Genomic DNA, 17,147 nt, shown 5'->3' with positions numbered 1-17,147 from the left:
ATCTAAATCCCCTATTCAGTCACTCGTTGACCACGATGGCACCGAAACAGAGGACGACCGAAGAAAGGCAGAAATACTGAATTCAGTGTTCCGAAACTGTTTCACTGCGGAAAATCGTAACACGGTCCCTGACTTCAGCCGTCGCACGGACGCCAAAATGGAAAATATTGAAATAAACGATATCGGAATTGAAAAACAACTGCTATCACTTAGTAGCGGAAAAGCATCCGGACCAGACGAGATACCCTTAAGATTCTACAGTGATTATGCTAAAGAACTTGCCCCCTTTCTATCAGCAATTTATCGTAGATCGCTGGAAGAACGTAAGGTACCTAGCGACTGGAAGAAAGCGCAGGTCGTTCCCATTTTCAAGAAGGGTCATAAATCAGATGCGAATAATTATAGGCCTATTTCGCTTACGTCAATCTGTTGTAGAATAATGGAACATGTTTTGTGTTCTCGTATTATGACGTTCTTAGATAATACAAATCTCCTTCATCATAACCAACATGGATTCCGCAAACAGAGATCATGTGAAACTCAGCTCGCCCTATTTGCCCAAGAAATTCACAGTGCCGTAGACACTGGCGAGCAGATTGATGCCGTATTCCTGGACTTCAGGAAGGCATTTGATACGGTTCCGCACTTACGTTTAGTGAAAAAAATACGAGCTTACGGAATATCGGACCAGGTTTGTGATTGGATTCAGGATTTCCTAGAAGAAAGAACACAACATGTCATTCTTAACGGTTCAAAATCTGCAGATGTAGAGGTAATTTCGGGAGTACCGCAGGGAAGCGTGATAGGACCCTTATTGTTTACAATATACATAAATGACTTAGTTGACAACATCGGTAGCTCCGTGAGGCTATTTGCAGATGACACGGTTGTCTACAAGAAAGTAGCAACATCAGAAGACTCGTACGTACTCCAGGAGGACCTGCAGAGGATTAATGCATGGTGCGACAGCTGGCAGCTTTCCCTAAACGTAGATAAATGTAATATAATGCGCATACATAGGGGCAGAAATCCATTCCAGTACGATTATGCCATAGGTGGTAAATCATTGGAAGCGGTAACGACCGTAAAATACTTAGGAGTTACTATCCGGAGCGATCTGAAGTGGAATGATCACATAAAACAAATAGTGGGAAAAGCAGGCGCCAGGTTGAGATTCATAGGAAGAATTCTAAGAAAATGTGACTCATCGACGAAAGAAGTAGCTTACAAAACGCTTGTTCGTCCGATTCTTGAGTATTGCTCATCAGTATGGGACCCTTACCAGGTTGGATTAATAGAAGAGATAGACATGATCCAGCGAAAAGCAGCGCGATTCGTCATGGGGACATTTAGTCAGCGCGAGAGCGTTACGGAGATGCTGAACAAGCTCCAGTGGCGGACACTTCAAGAAAGGCGTTACGCAATACGGAGAGGTTTATTATCGAAATTACGAGAGAGCACATTCCGGGAAGAGATGGGCAACATATTACTACCGCCCACATATATCTCGCGTAATGATCACAACGAAAATATCCGAGAAATTAGAGCAAATACGGAGACTTACAAGCAGTCGTTCTTCCCACGCGCAATTCGTGAATGGAACAGGGAAGGGGGGATCAGATAGTGGTACAATAAGTACCCTCCGCCACACACCGTAAGGTGGCTCGCGGAGTATAGATGTAGATGTAGATGTAGATGTAAGCTGCTTCATATTTCGTTCCATTCTACCAGTTCATATCCACCTACTATTTTTCCTTCTCTTCCTTTTCCTACTATCGAATTCCAGTCCCCCATCAGTATTAAATTTTCGCCTCTCTTAACTATCTGTATAATTTCTTTTAACTCATCACACATTTCTTCAATCTCTTCATCATCTGTGGAGCTAGTTAGCATATAAACTTTTGCTACTGTGGTAGGTGTGGGCTTAATGTCTACCTTGGCTACAATAACGGGTTCACTATGTTGTTCATTGTAGCTTACAGGTATTCTTATTTTCTTATTCATTATTAAACCTACATCTGTATTATCCCTATTCGATTTTGTATTTAGAACACTGTATTCACTAGACCAGGAGTTCTGTCTTTCTGCCACTCAAATTCACTACTTCCCACTGCATCTAACTGACTTATCCATTCCATTCTTTAAATCTTGTAACCTACCTGCCCGTTTAAGGGATTTGACATTCCACGTTCCGATACCTCTTTCTCCTGATGACGACATCCTCCTGAGTAATCCACGCCTGGAGTTCCGAATAGAGGACTATTTTATCTCTGAAATATTTTACGCAAGAGGACGTCATCATTATTTAACCATACAGTGCAGCTGCATGCACTCGGGGAAAAATTGAGGCCTTAGTTTCCCTTTGCTTTCAGCCGTTTGCAGTACCACCACAGCAAGGCCTTTTTGGTTAATGTTACAAAGAGATCAGTCAACCATCAAGGCTGCTGCCCCTGCAACTATTGAAAAGGCTGCTGCCCCTCTTCAGGAACAACACTTTGTCTGGCGTCTCAACAGATACCCGTCCGTTGTGGCTGCACCTACGGAAATCTGTCTGTATCGGTGAGGGACCCAAGCCTCCCCACCAACGACAAGGTTCATGGTTCATAGGGTGGGGGCGAGGGGTGAGTAAAAGTCTCATGACACGATAGTCTACGTCTTTATTTTGATGATGATCATAAAGAGTAGTTGCAAGTGGGTATTTGGGATACGGGAAGAAAATCGATCATAAACTGTAATAAATTGGCCTAAAATTGTGACGAATTACCCCACAACTATAAATAGCAATGGAATGAAGTCATACACTGGAATGTGAATGCCAAAGCGTATGGGAAATCATGACATCTTCAAATTATAGTAATCACATGATAAGATTATACCACCTTGCACTTCTTCTGGGTGACTATGACGCCGTTTTTTGGGTCATAGATTATAGTAATTAAGATAATTCAGCCTGACCTGACATTTATACATGACCCAATAGATCTACAGGAGTGGGGGAGGTCGCCATTTTGGGTCGTAAATGATAGTAATTAACGTTAAGCTGAAAGCATCTAGTCATAAAATAAACATGCATAAACAAAACTTAAGAAAACGAGGGAGCAGTTTGTTTGGATAAGTACGCTAGGCCAAACGGCTGATTCGTTTACTTAAGTCGAACAGTGGGCCCATTGTGCTGGACCGTGACAACGGAGGTATAGATGGGGTGAAAAGTGAGACTTACCGTGCCCTCCTCCCTACTTATACACTGCCTGACAAAGAAAGTGAAGTATTCAGTAAAGGAAGAGGAAACGAGATGAGAGAGTATTTACTGTTATTTCAGTGATTAGATCCTGGAGCCACTGCACAGCTATTGCTAAGTTGATGACAATGTGTCACTGTCTAATCTTACGATCAGAGACGGCACTCTAATTGCTTTGGACACGGAACTCGAATTGTTTTGAAGATGGATGAATATTCAGTTGAAACTAGTGATCATCGTGTGCTGTACATTTACAATATGGACTTTTAAAAGATTTTGTTTATAGTTTTTTTGCTTCATTAAACTTCTAAAATCGCTTGTCTCCTCCCTGACTCTGCCATGAAATTCATACAAGAATTTTATTTCCATCTTCTGTTGCGCTATGAACTGTTGTGAATTGTAACGAACTTTACTGTCGTTAGAGGTTGTTTGGCTTACACGGTTAATAAAGCTTCCTTAAAATTCGTTTGTTGGTATAGTCTTGCATCAAATGATAGGCCGTTCAGCGAAACAGTGGGGCATCCAGAGTACTCCCAAAGACTGAAAGATATTCACTTGAATTAAGGTTACTGTTAATCGAGCTCACTTAGTGCTGTTTTTTGCGACTTGTTTTACGTTACTTTTAACATTTACTTTGTACCATGAACTATAAAAAATTGTTATCAATTTCGAGAAATCTATACAATTCAGCTTGCTGACAGTTCGAGAGATGGAAAATATTTGATAACTTATCGTATTCATTCCTCTTAGTGTAAACACGAACCACGATCACTTGTTCAGTTTTTGTGCATATATCCCTCAAGTAAGCAGTGGTTTCAAATCTTTTTTCATTTTATGATGGAGAGTCTTATTATTCGGATTTTGTTTACTTAGCATATGAATGGAACTAATGAGGCAAATGAGATGGTTACTTTTAGTCTCAAGAGTAAATCCGATAATCCTTCTCATATAATGGTTCAAAAATCAAGACGCTTAGTATTTTTTTTAGCAATGTCAGTAATCAGTAAAATTTCATTTTATTAGACGTTGCCTTCACGTACTACAGGGACATAAAGTATTACATTACATATTGTCGGTAGATATTCCTGAGTAGGGACTCGTAGTTTATTAGCGCTATGGGTTCCACACAACCTTAAGCCGCCGCTGCTCGTCGCTACCTCGCCGGCGGAGAACGCCATGTGTGGGGAGTGCAGTAATCTGCGGTTTTTTGCTAATGATGCCGTGGTATACGGTAAGGTGTCGAAGTTAAGTGACTGTAGGAAGATAAAAGGCGACTTAGACAAAATTTCCAGTTGGTGTAATGAATGGCAGCCAGCCCTAAATGTGGAAAAATGTAAGTTAATTCAGACGAACAGGAAGATCACTTCTGTAATGTTCAAATACAGTATTACTAGCGTCCTGCATGGCACAGTCAAGCCGTTTAAATACCTGAGCATAAAGTTGCATAGCGATTGAGGAGGAATGAGCACGTGAGAAGTGTGGTGGGGAAGGCAAATGGTCGACTTCGGTTTGTTGGGAGAATTTTAGGAATGAGTGGTTCACATGCGAAGGAGACCGCATATAGGACGCTGGTGCGATCTATTCTTGAGTACTGCTCGAGTGTTTGGGATTTTTACGACTTCGGATAGAAAGAAGACATCGAAGTAATTCAGAGGCGGGCTGCTAGATTTGTTACCGGTAGGTTCGAATAACACGTAAGTATTATTGAGACGCTTCGGGAACTCAAATGCAGGGAACGCAATGATCGTTTTGAGAAAAACTGTTGAGAAAATTTAGAAGACCCGCATTTGAAGCTGACTGCTGAAAGATTCTACTGCCGTCAACATACACTGCGCGTAAGGACCACGAAGACAAGATACGAGAAATTAGGACTCATACGGAGGAATACAGACAGTCGTTCTTCCCTCACTCCATTAGCGAGTGGAACAGAAAATGTTATGACAAGTAGTGATACAGGGTACCTTCCGCCATTCACTCTATTGCGGAGTATCTTTGTACACGCAGGAGGGAGAAGGTGATGTCACTCGAACGTTACTGGGAACAATTACTGCCCTAAAGGGCCCCATCTAATTTTTGGCTGCATAGTTCCAGGAACGTAACTCGCTATGTCGTGGGTTACAGCACCGCTCACATTCTGAAGACGTTAGTGAGGTGCTGCGCGGAGCTCATTGAGATCTCAAAACTACAACTGCACTCTGCCAGAGTCCGAACACCGTTCGTCTCCTGATATGAAGTATTATGTAGGGTAGTGGCTCATGTCAGAGTACACCTATGACTATGTGGCATCATAACAGTTGCAGGTTGAAGAGCAGAATGGCTGAACGGAATGGAACAGCTGACTGGGCTTTCTATGTAGTGTGTAAGCCCTTATAACATTTCAGGCTTCTCTGAATATTAGTAAAAGTAAAAAACTAATTCCCTGATACTACCCTGAAGAATTCGCGATTCCGACTGGCTATCGCGTTATCCTCTGTCATATAACGTCATTTGTATGCAGTAAAGAGGGGAATGGGGTCTCCTGACCGTTGTCAGCTTTGAGGCCTGGAAACAGATGCTTCTCATTCAAGCAGGTCCTCAACTGGTCCCATCCCACTACAGTTCTGCCACAATGCAAGAAACTATGGCAGAACCGGTAATTGAACGCAGAACCTCCAGATGACAGCTAGACACGCTGATCACACATATCCAGGGTGAATCACCTAAAACTTGCACCGAAACGCGTTGCAGAAATGGAAAGTGCTATTCATGTGCGATATTCACAAAACAGATCGGTAGTCAGGGGCCCGTATTGTCAGGCCAGAAACAGACTGTGATAACACTTAAAAGTTTTTAGATGGAACATAGCCTGTTGACACTTACAGACTAAAAGTAGAGTAAATTACAATGTCAGGGGTGTTTGTTGCCGGATTCTAGTGCGAGTCATTTACGAGATATCGCAGTTTGACAAGTTGCCACACCAATACCTGTGGTCGCCCACACTACAGAACAATACTAGGGCATACACTAGTTATGTAGATTCTGACCAGTAACGAGACAACTGACCGTCATAGGTCAAGTTCAATATAACCACCGGCAGTGGTAATAAACGCTTCCAGTTTGGCACGGAACGACTGCTGCACACCTGCTAGCATTTCAGCGGAGATGTCCGAGTAGGTTGCAGTAATACGTTGTTGCATATAACAGAGTGTAATTGGTATTTCCTTGTAAGCAGACATACATATGCCTGACTCGTGCTACTTCCTCGTGAGATTGCACGGGAGCTAACGTCTGGATCAACTTGAACAGCTGCAAGAATATTAATTTCCCTCTCTTTTGTTGACACTTGTTTCCATCTGTTACGTTGTCTAGGTGTTACACTATCATTTTCACGCTACTGGTTCAAGAGGCGTACAAATGATTGCTGAGATGGTTGACGTCTATTGGGACATGTCGCCTCATACACCGTACGAGAACGAGCTGCATTCTTCCTACACTCTCCATACAGCATGAGCATGTTGGATTTTTCTGCATTGCATTGGTAAATCGCATCGTTCACTCACGACCTCCAGCTTGGACTGTCATACACTAACTGACCAGCAAGTCGCAATGCGCTCAAGGAACACACACGCACACTGTAAGTAAACATAACAGCATCTTACATAGCAACTACACAGGTTGAATGGCAAACAGGTGCCATGGTGGAAACTTTTCAACATACGATATGTCGTAAACGGCTCACTCTAGAATCTTGCAACATATACCACTGACATTCTAATTTACCGTACTTTTAGTTTGTTAATGCCAATGGGCATTATTTCATTTAAAAAATTGCATGTTTGCACAAAAAGTACACTTTCTGAGTATTATTAGAACCTGTGTAATGGGTGAAAACATGAGCCCATTACTATCAATCCATTCTGTGAAAACCACACATGAATAGCACTTACCATTGCGCTGCTGCAAGTTTTAGATGATCCAAAACAATATGACCACCTGCTTAATCGTGTACGTGAAATATATTCACAGTTGCGAATACAAGGAACCATCAGGCGACCGTTCACGTAAAGCAGGAAATCCCAGTTCTAGTCCTGGTCCGGCACAAATTTTCACTGTCGTCATTCTCAACATTTGATCTATTTACTGACATATTTAATTTATCGTTAAATTGAACTAGAACGTTCTTAGGACTCCTATTAATCCCACCACTTTTCGGACTAGCACCATTAGTTGATGGTTGTTCATATTCGCAACTGCGAATACATTTAATGTATTTCATAATGGCTGTAGTCGCCACAGTGCCTGCTCCATCGGATATACATGCATGTCCTAGGAACAATGCATTGTTCTTTTTAATAACACAGGAACTGCAATATCGTACGTAATAATGTGTTGGTCCACCTTCAGAACACAGTGTAACAGTGACCAGCAGAGTTCTGCGAGATATGAATCCCACGAGCTCTTATTAGGTTTCCAGTAGATTTCCATGCGTTGGTCACGCAATTCCCGTAAATTACGGTCCGGTCGATTTGACTCAAAACTTTTGAGACGCGGAGCAAGCGCCCAGTGGCGTCACAGATGTGTTCCATCGAGTTCAGGTCAGACGAGTTTGGTCACCAAAGCAACTGCCTGAGTTTAACATCACGTTCCTCAAATACTACACTACGATTGTTGCTGTGTGGCATGTATGTTGTATGTTAAGCGGGGGCCTAGAAACGACGGAGAGGCTACGTCCCCGCCGCAGCCGCAGTGGTCCACAACCCCATGGCGACTACCGCAGTCCACTTCACCCCTCCGCCGCCCCACACCGAACCCAGGGTTATTGTGCGGTTCGGCCCCCAGTGGAGCCCCAAGGGAACGTCTCACACCAGACGATTGTAGCCCCTATGTTTGCGTGGTAGAGTAATGGTGGTGTACGTGGAGAAATTGTTTGCGCAGCAATGGCCGACATAGTGTAGCTGAGGCGGAATAAGGGGAACCAGCCCGCATTCACCGAGGCAGATGGAAAACCGCTTAAAAACCGTCCACAGACTGGCCGGCTCACCGGACCTCGACACAAGTCCGCCGGGAGGAATCGTGCCGGGGGCCAGGCGCTCCTTCCCGCCCGGAAAGCCGCGTGTTAGACCGCACAGCCAACCGGGCGGGCTGTGTGGCATGTACTTTTATTCTGCTGAAAACTGCGATCGCCATCGAGGAAGGCAACAAGCATGAAGGGATGCAAATGTTCCACAATAATGTTCACGGAGTCCAAAGATATCACGTTGCCTCCGATTACAGCCCCGAGTCCCATGGAAGCCCAAATAAACGTCCTCCACAGCATAATACTGACCCCACCAGCCCGTGTCTTTGGCGCAGTGCAAGTTTCGAGCAAACCTCTGCCATGATAACGACGCGTTCGGGCACGAATATCGACATGATGTAACAAGATGCTTATTCATCCGACCTGGTGACAGGCCTCCGCCTCCAGTTTCGGTGATTCCGTTCTCACTGCAGTCCTCACTGTCATTGCGTCAACAAGGAAAAACATATGTATCACCCGGAGCAGAGCTCCACGTTCAACCGTGTTCTCCGAAACGTATGTGCCTGTATCAGCATTGTATTCTGTCGTCAGAACTGCCACAGATCTCCGTCTAAGCTGCTTTACAGGGCGAGCAAACCACCGCGTTCCAGCCTGTGACGAAGCGTGGACGTCCTGTGCCTTACAGCCTACTGCTGGTTTCACCATCCTTCATCTATAGATTGTTACGCCATTGGCACGCGAACAGCTGACCAGCTACGCCGTTTCAGACATCTTCCTTCCCAGACATCGGGCCACGATAATTTGCAATTTTGGAAAGTCGCTTATGTCATTGTATTTCCCCATTTTCGGTCTCTATCGTAACTAGAATGTCTTTCTTTTTTATCTTTCAATCCATCTCCGAAGAAGATGGCGGGCTGCAGTAGGGCGAAGCTCTTTTCAGCCTGTTGTTTTTCACGTTGTTTTGTCACTTTGTTTTAGTAATTTGGGATTTGCAAGGGCACAAAGGTATAGCTCTTTCTATGCAAAGGTAGAAGTAAGAGTCCCAGCACTTGTTTTGCAGCCAGGGGAAGCCTCCACTAAAACCCTGGCTAAGACTGTTTCCCCATTCGTCTACGCTCGAGTTGCATACTTTCCTTACCGCGTCACATGCCGTCAACGCCAGTTTTGGCTCATTGTGTGTGTGTGTGTGTGTGAGTGTGTGTAGCTGGTCTTTTCATACTACAGTAAATAGCAGACTTCATCTTACCTCATTCCTCATCTCCTTGTATTTTTAGTCGAGAACTTCCCAAAATCTCCGACTCTCCAATAATATCTGTCAAAGGCGCCACTTCTAGTCATTTTATTAATATGACGTGATGTATTTAGTACATGTTAAAGCAATCATGTTTCTTATTTTGGTTTCAAAGTAATCAACCTACAGAAGAATTGAGTGTATGTCTCTAAATTACTTCGCTCATAATAATTTATTGTTATACTTGTCTTGTAAAATTAACTGCTTGTTACATGATACACATTCAAACAGATTGTTTATAACTGCAGTTATAATATCTTGTCCCGTCTTGGATAAATCCTTAAGGATCATCTCCCTTTAAAATATCTAGACGGACTGTAGCCCAGTGGTTGTAGCGTCATGTAATGAAAACAATATTTGAAAATTTGGATCGTGTCAGATATGTATGACAGGCATCAATTGTGTTTTGATATTCTATCGATGACATGACTGGAGAACCATGACAGAAGGAAGTAACCACAATTTGTTTTCAGTCTGCTGTACTGAATAGGTTGTCTATACTGCCAGATGGCACATTTATTATATAAGAACATATTAAAATCAGCTTCTCAACTAACAATAAATTGCCACAAAAAGTGCTCACGATACAGATCTTTCGCCTGCTTCCTGCAGTAAATATAAAGCTCAAATGTGACATAACCAGATTTCTAAGTTCGTCAGGCAGACAGAAGTTTTGAAATAAGATAAAAAGAACACACTTTGATTCTTTGAGACTTGGCACTTTAAACAAATCTGCACTCGCTGCTAACATTTTTTAAAGAAAACCGGGGAGCAACATTCAGAATAATACGAAGATACTCCATCTAGCAGATGACAGAGCCGTATGAATTTGGTAGAAGAAACAGGAGTACACATATAAAAATAACTCCCCTGACCATATCCTCAACGAACAAACTGAGTTGTGTGATAACCCTTCCCTAAAAAAATTTTCACAAGGTGTTTTCCTCACTACACAGTAAATAAAACTTCTCCACCTATATGCAGATCATGTTATTAATTTTATAATTTTGTTTTTATTTGCTGTAGGCGGTAAGTTGACATTACGTATCTATTGGTTGGACATAATAAATTTTGTTGCGGTGAATATATAAAAATAAGTTGTAGTGTACTGATGACAGTATCATTAGAATAGAATTTGTGTTTTTACGTGCTTTACTAAATGACATTAAATTCTACGCTATTTTATAAATTAAATTAGTGATATTGTAAATACAGAAATGGTATTTTCTCTCTCTCTCCCCATATTTATTCTGAAATATCGGCTTGAGTCTAAATTAGCAATAATGTATTCTTACTTGTCTTGAAGTGCTGTATCCCAGTGTACATCACTGCATCTTTGATAATCATAAAAGCTGTACTACTCTGTATTTGTTTTCCTTTAATATAAACCTGTCAAAACAATCGATGCATCTATGTAATTATTCTTTGCGTCCTACGATCGTTAGTAATAATGAAGACGACTGTGATTATATGTGACAACATCAAAAGCAATGTTAATCATCAGAGATAAGTGACGAAAACAATTTACCAGGTGATTATTCCATTAAAGTGACACATAAAGCACAAATATTATTGTCACTCTTATGAAGCTGTGGATTTCTGGTTATACTAGGGCAACTCTCCTATAAATCCAAATACTAAATACACTACTGGCTATTAAAATTGCTACACCACGAAGATGACGTGCTACAGACGCGAAATTTAACCGACAGGAAGAAGAAACTGTGATATGCAAATGATTAGCTTCTCAGAGTACTCACACTAGGTTGGCGCCGGTGGCGACACCTACAACGTGCTGACATGAGGAAAGTTTCCAACCGATTTCTCATACACAAACATCAGTTGGCCGGCGTTGCATGGTGAAACGTTGTTGTGATGCCTCGTGTAAGGAGAAGAAATGCGTACCATCACGTTTCCGACTTTGATAGCCGGCCGAAGTGGCCGTGCGGTTAAAGGCGCTGCAGTCTGGAACCGCAAGACCGCTACGGTCGCAGGTTCGAATCCTGCCTCGGGCATGGATGTTTGTGATGTCCTTAGGTTAGTTAGGTTTAACTAGTTCTAAGTTCTAGGGGACTAATGACCTCAGCAGTTGAGTCCCATAGTGCTCAGAGCCATTTGAACCATTTTTTGAACCGACTTTGATAAAGGTCGGATTGTAGCCTATCGCGATTGTGGTTTATCGTATCGCGACATTGCTGCTCGCGTTGCTCGTGATCCAATGTCTGTTAGCAGAATATGGAAATGGTGGGTTCAGGAGGGTAATACGGAACGCCGTGCTGGATGCCAACGGCCTCGTATCAGTAGCAGTCGAGATGACAGGCATCTTATCCGCATGGCTGTAACGGATCGTGCAGCCACGTCTCGATCCCTGAGTCAACAGATGGGTACGTTTGCAAGAGAACAACCATCTGCACGAACAGTTGCAGCAGCATGGACTATCAGCTTGGAGACCATGGCTGCGGTTACCCTTGACGCTGCATCACAGACAGGAGCGCCTGCAATGGTGTAGTCAACGACGAACCTGGGTGCACGAATGGCAAAACGTCATTTGTTCGGATGAATCCAGGTTCTGTTTACAGCATCATGATGGTCGCATCCGTGTTTGGCGACATCGCGGTGAATGCACATTGGAAGCGTGTATTCGTCATAGCCATACTGGCGTATCACCCGGTGTGATGGTATGGGGTGCCATTGGTTACACGTCTCCGTCACCTCTTGTTCGCATTGACGGCACTTTGAACAATGGACATTACACTTCAGATGTGTTACGGCCCGTGGATCAACCTTCATTTCGTGATGACTGGGTGTTGTGTGATGTCCTTAGGCTAGTTAGGTTTAAGTAGTTCTAAGTTCTAGGGGACTGATGACCATAGATGTTAAGTCCCATAGTGCTCAGAGCCATTTGAACCATTTTTTACTCTTCATTCGATCCCTGCGAAACCCTACATTTCAGTAGGATAATGCACGACCGCATGTTGCAGGTCCTATCCGGGCCTTTCTGGATACAGGAAATGTTCGACTGCTGCGCTGGCCAGCACATTCTCCAGATCTCTCACCAATTTAAAACGTCTGGTCAATGGTGGCCGAGCAACTGGCTCGTCACAATACGCCAGTCACTACTCATGATGAACTGTGATATCGTGTTGAAGCTGCATGGGCAGCTGTACCTGTAGACGCCATCCAAGCTCTGTTTGGCTCAATGCCGAGGCGTATCAAGGCCGTTATTACGGCCAAAGGTGGTTGTTCTGGGTACTGATTTCTCAGGATCTATGCACCCAAACTGCGTGAAAATGTAATCACATGTCACTTCTAGTATAATATATTTGTCCAATGAATACCTGTTTGTCATCTGCATTTTATTTTGGTGTAGCAATTTTAATGGCCAGTAGTATATTTGAATAAAATAATGCAAGCCATCTGACTATGAATGCATAAATCCGAGACCGCTAACGCTGCTTATCGAATAAAATATACGAAAACAGAATTGCGGCTGGTTGCTACTGTACATTATAAACAAGGTAACTTGTTTCCGGAATGAAATTTTCACTCTGCAGCAGAGTGTGCGCCGATGTGAAACATCCTGGCAGATTAAAACTGTGTGCCGGACCGAGAAACAGAGTTTTAATCTGCCAGGAAGTTTCCAAGGTAAATTATTATGGCATATGAGAGGACAGCGTATCAAGTTGTACTGGAACCTCGCTTTAGCGGGCCAGAGTCTTGTGGCCTGGTTAGTTTCGTTCGAGGGAGGAGGTGAGAGCGGCAGGAGCAGCAGCAGGGTACGCACCTGAAGACGACGCTCGGCGACTCGGGGCGGTCGTGGTTGCGAGCGCGGTACATGATGGCGGCGAGCGGTGGGCCGCGCAGGTTCATCTCGACTCGCGCGCGCACGAACAGGTACATCATGCACAGCAGCGGCAGCACGTACCTGCAACAGCGGCGCGCCGCGTTCAGCAGTTGTACTCCTTCCTGGAACTGCGTGACATCAAAACACAATGTCCGTCAAGAGCAGTTTCCCTTTCCAGACAGACCGTATCGTTTGCATACTTGTACCTTCCAAAATTCCAACAACTGTTATTAATAAGAACTCTTAAGTATAAATATTTCCATCGTAATTTTTCGCTTCATTTCTTGGTAAGGAGAAAAAGTGTGACTGAATCAGATGAACAACATTGTGGAGCATAACAGAAGACTCACACACTCACTGGTCATACCGGACTCGAGAGTCCATTACCGCAGCAACGTATTTTCGCCATCTGTCCTTGTGTTGGGCTATTTCCTTCCATTCACCTTCAATACCTAGGCTCCTCAAATCAGCCTTCACATTGTCCTCCCATCTACGCCTCGGTCTCCCCCCAGGACGTTTTCCCTCTAAGTGCCCTACCAGTACTCTGCGCGCTTCCCTGCCCTCATCCATTCGAGCTACGTGACCCGCCCATCGCAGCCTACGTGATTTAATAATACTGATTATGTCAGGGCTTGAATAGAGTTCGTGAACCTCTTCGTGATGCAGTTTTCGCCACTCTCCACTAATGTCATCCCTTTTTGCTCCGAAAATTTTCCTCAAAATTTTGTTTTCAAATACTCGAAACGGCTTTCCATTTTGCACAGTGAGAGGACCAAGTCTCACACCCATACAGCATAACTGGTAGAACAATAGTTTTGTATTTTATAATCTTTAAATTCCTAGGCAATATCCGTGATGAAAGTAATCTATTCAGTGAGAAGTAGCACGCATTTCCCGCCCGTAATCTCTTCTTCAGTTCGGATTCAATCTCGTTTCTCGAAGTGATGTCCACGCCTAGATACTTAAATGTGTTCACTTTTTCAAACTGCATATCGCCAACTCTTAATATTTCCTGATCTACTGCTGTTGGCATTCTAGTAGTAACCAGGTATTTAATTTTGTCTTCACTTATCCTTGGACCTACATCTTCACTAGCCTTGATTAACGCATTCGCTTTTGCTGTTACAGATTCTTTCCTATCGCTAATGATGTTTAGATCATCTGCATACCCTAATATCTTAATATTTAGATTTAACTCCACACCCTCTCAATTATCTGCTGCCATTCGTACAATATATTGGTTCAAATGGCTCTGAGCACTATGGGACTCAACTGCTGAGGTCATTAGTCCCCTAGAACTTAGAACTAGTTAAACCTAACTAACCTAAGGACATCACAAACATCCATGCCCGAGGCAGGATTCGAACCTGCGACCGTAGCGGTCTTGCGGTTCCAGACTGCAGCGCCTTTAACCGCACGGCCACTTCGGCCGGCCGTACAATATATTCTAGGACTAAATTAAAAAGTAGCGGAGACAGGGCATCTCCCTGTTTAAGTCGGTTCTTTATTACAAATTCTTCTGACTCCGATTTCCCCAAGCGTACTCTACCTTTTGTGTTTTTCAAACTCGCTTCTATATGTCTAACGCACTTCTTTGATATTACAAGTTCCAAAAGAATTCAGTACAATTTTTATTGCAATACTGAATCATATGCTTTTGTAAAATCTATGAAAAGATTATGAACTGGTTTATTGTATTCATATTTATTTTCCAAAATTTGACGCAGGGTGAATATTTGGTCTATATTTGAGCTGTTTCTCCGAAAGCCAGCTTGGTAACCCCCACAATTTCATCTGCATATGGCGTAAGCCTGCTTAGCAGAATATTCGAGAAAATTTTGGAACATACTGGTAATAGCGATATCCCTCTATAATTACTACAATCAATTCTGTCGCCCTTCTTAAAAATTGGGATCAGTATCGACTCCTGCCACTCTTCAGGTATCATCTCCGAGTTCCATACTTTAGTTATCACATTGCGAACTACTTCCACCAATTTCTGTCCCCCATTTTTAACTAATTCTGCAGTTATGCAATCTGATCCTGGTGCTTTATGGTTTTTCAATTTGTTGATTACATCTCTTACTTCCATTAACGTTGGCTCAGGTATGTGGTGTTCTCTGTATGTATTTCGTACGCCTGCTCATTTCCTGCTTCCTGGTGTACATTTAATAGATGCTCAGTAACAGAAGACTATACCAACTAATCTAATTAGCTGCATGATATTTTTTTTTATTTATGGTACAACTAGTTTCGCTGCGTTAGAGCTACATCATCAGAGATGCAGATTTATTTCATAATTTATTCCAAGCGATAGGCAGAAGATACATAACATTCTTTGTCAAATTGTGATAAAACTGTTTAAACGTCAAGAGCTTAGCTGTCCAGTTTAAAATAGACCAGAATGTAGGGAACATCATCCCGACACAGAATAACTAAGGCTTAAAGTCGTCGTAACAACACTGAGGTCTGCAGTAACTACTAGGGATGGCGTTTATCGCTGAAACATTCGGTTTTCGGTTATATCGTTTTTTTCCACTCCAGTTTAACGGCCAGCTAAAACCACTCAACCACTTTCTCAAATGACCGATTTTAGGTTTTTCATTGCTGTTATTTCCTCTAATGAACGTGGAACTCGAAAAAAGACTGAAAAATTTGACACTCCAGGTTCCAATGTACATAAAATACAATATTACATGAAATAGGGAAATAAAAGAAAATTTAGTCCGTCCATCGTTCGCTGATTTTCTAGAAAAGTGATAAGTGGTTGAATACTACATAAAGTCGGTAGTATCTCCTATTTACTCTTATTTTCTGAAACTCTGCTCAAAAATCATGTTGCAATCGGCAATCATGCCATTATTTGGACATTAAGAATGGTCAGTGATAAAGGGTAAAAACTGTGATTCAAGAACTATGTTTCTCACGTCAGTTTGTCCGTTTTCAAGGGCTACAAGCAGATAAATGCATAATATCCAAACACATGCAGCACATCAGCTATTTTTTATTTTTATTGTGTATTGTGTACGAATTGTTATGTTTTTAATTTATTGCTCTAACCAATTTCCTTCTTCATTTATCATTCCATAGAAATGGGAGACAAATCCATGTACATGCGTACCTTATAAAGCCACAACAAACGGCGACAGAGACGTTGTCTCAGCAATGCTGTACCAATTCTTGTGCCATGGTTTTGTTTCTGTCCGAATTGTTAAAATAGCACATATCGCGTTTCTCATTTTCTATAATGACGTAATATTTCAAACCAATACAAATTTTATCAATAAAAATTACTACGTTTTTTTAAAAAAAAGTTTTACTTAAAAATGAAATGTTTTAGCACACCTGCTATGGCCTAGTGAGATTTCCGGTTATTAGTAAAAGATAAAGAACACATGTCACAATCGAGATCAAACAAATATCGAGAAATACGGTTATTCAGAATGTCGGTTTTAACCTGTCGGTTTTTCCCATCACCTGACCACCTAGTTCGTCTAGTAGGTCACTGCGGACCTCATGTCATGCCTTACTTTTGTTTTATCGGGGTGATGTTTCGTGGATTCTGGACTATTGTAAACTGGAGTACTGACCTCTTGACGGTTAAACAGTTTTATCGCAACTGGATAAAGAATGCTGGGTCATCTTTTGGAGTAAATAATGAAATAAATCTGTATCCCTGAAGATATGACTTTAACGCCGTGAAACTACGTAGTCGGGTGGCAAATAAAGATTTATCACACATCTGAAGCGGTCTTACTCATCATGGTTCAATTCAACA

The 17,147-nt window shown here is 42.4% G+C and overlaps 1 protein-coding gene across 1 annotated transcript in view; it reads right to left on the bottom strand.

The window, feature by feature from the left end:
* Positions 1-17,147, bottom strand: part of LOC124624823 (neuropeptide FF receptor 2-like) — a gene marked incomplete at its 5' end in the record, with an annotated part of 228,465 nt that overhangs the window by 52,755 nt on the left and 158,563 nt on the right. Inside the window, one exon of the mRNA XM_047149135.1 lies at positions 13,310-13,450. Within this exon, the coding sequence (XP_047005091.1) occupies positions 13,310-13,450 (141 nt within the window). The remainder of the gene's footprint in view (positions 1-13,309; positions 13,451-17,147) is intronic.

The sequence above is a fragment of the Schistocerca americana genome, chromosome 1, assembly GCF_021461395.2.
Source record: "Schistocerca americana isolate TAMUIC-IGC-003095 chromosome 1, iqSchAmer2.1, whole genome shotgun sequence".
Lineage (NCBI taxonomy): Eukaryota > Metazoa > Arthropoda > Insecta > Orthoptera > Acrididae > Schistocerca > Schistocerca americana.
Note: the sequence above shows the minus strand (reverse complement) of the source record. Positions and strands in the feature narration are given on the sequence as shown.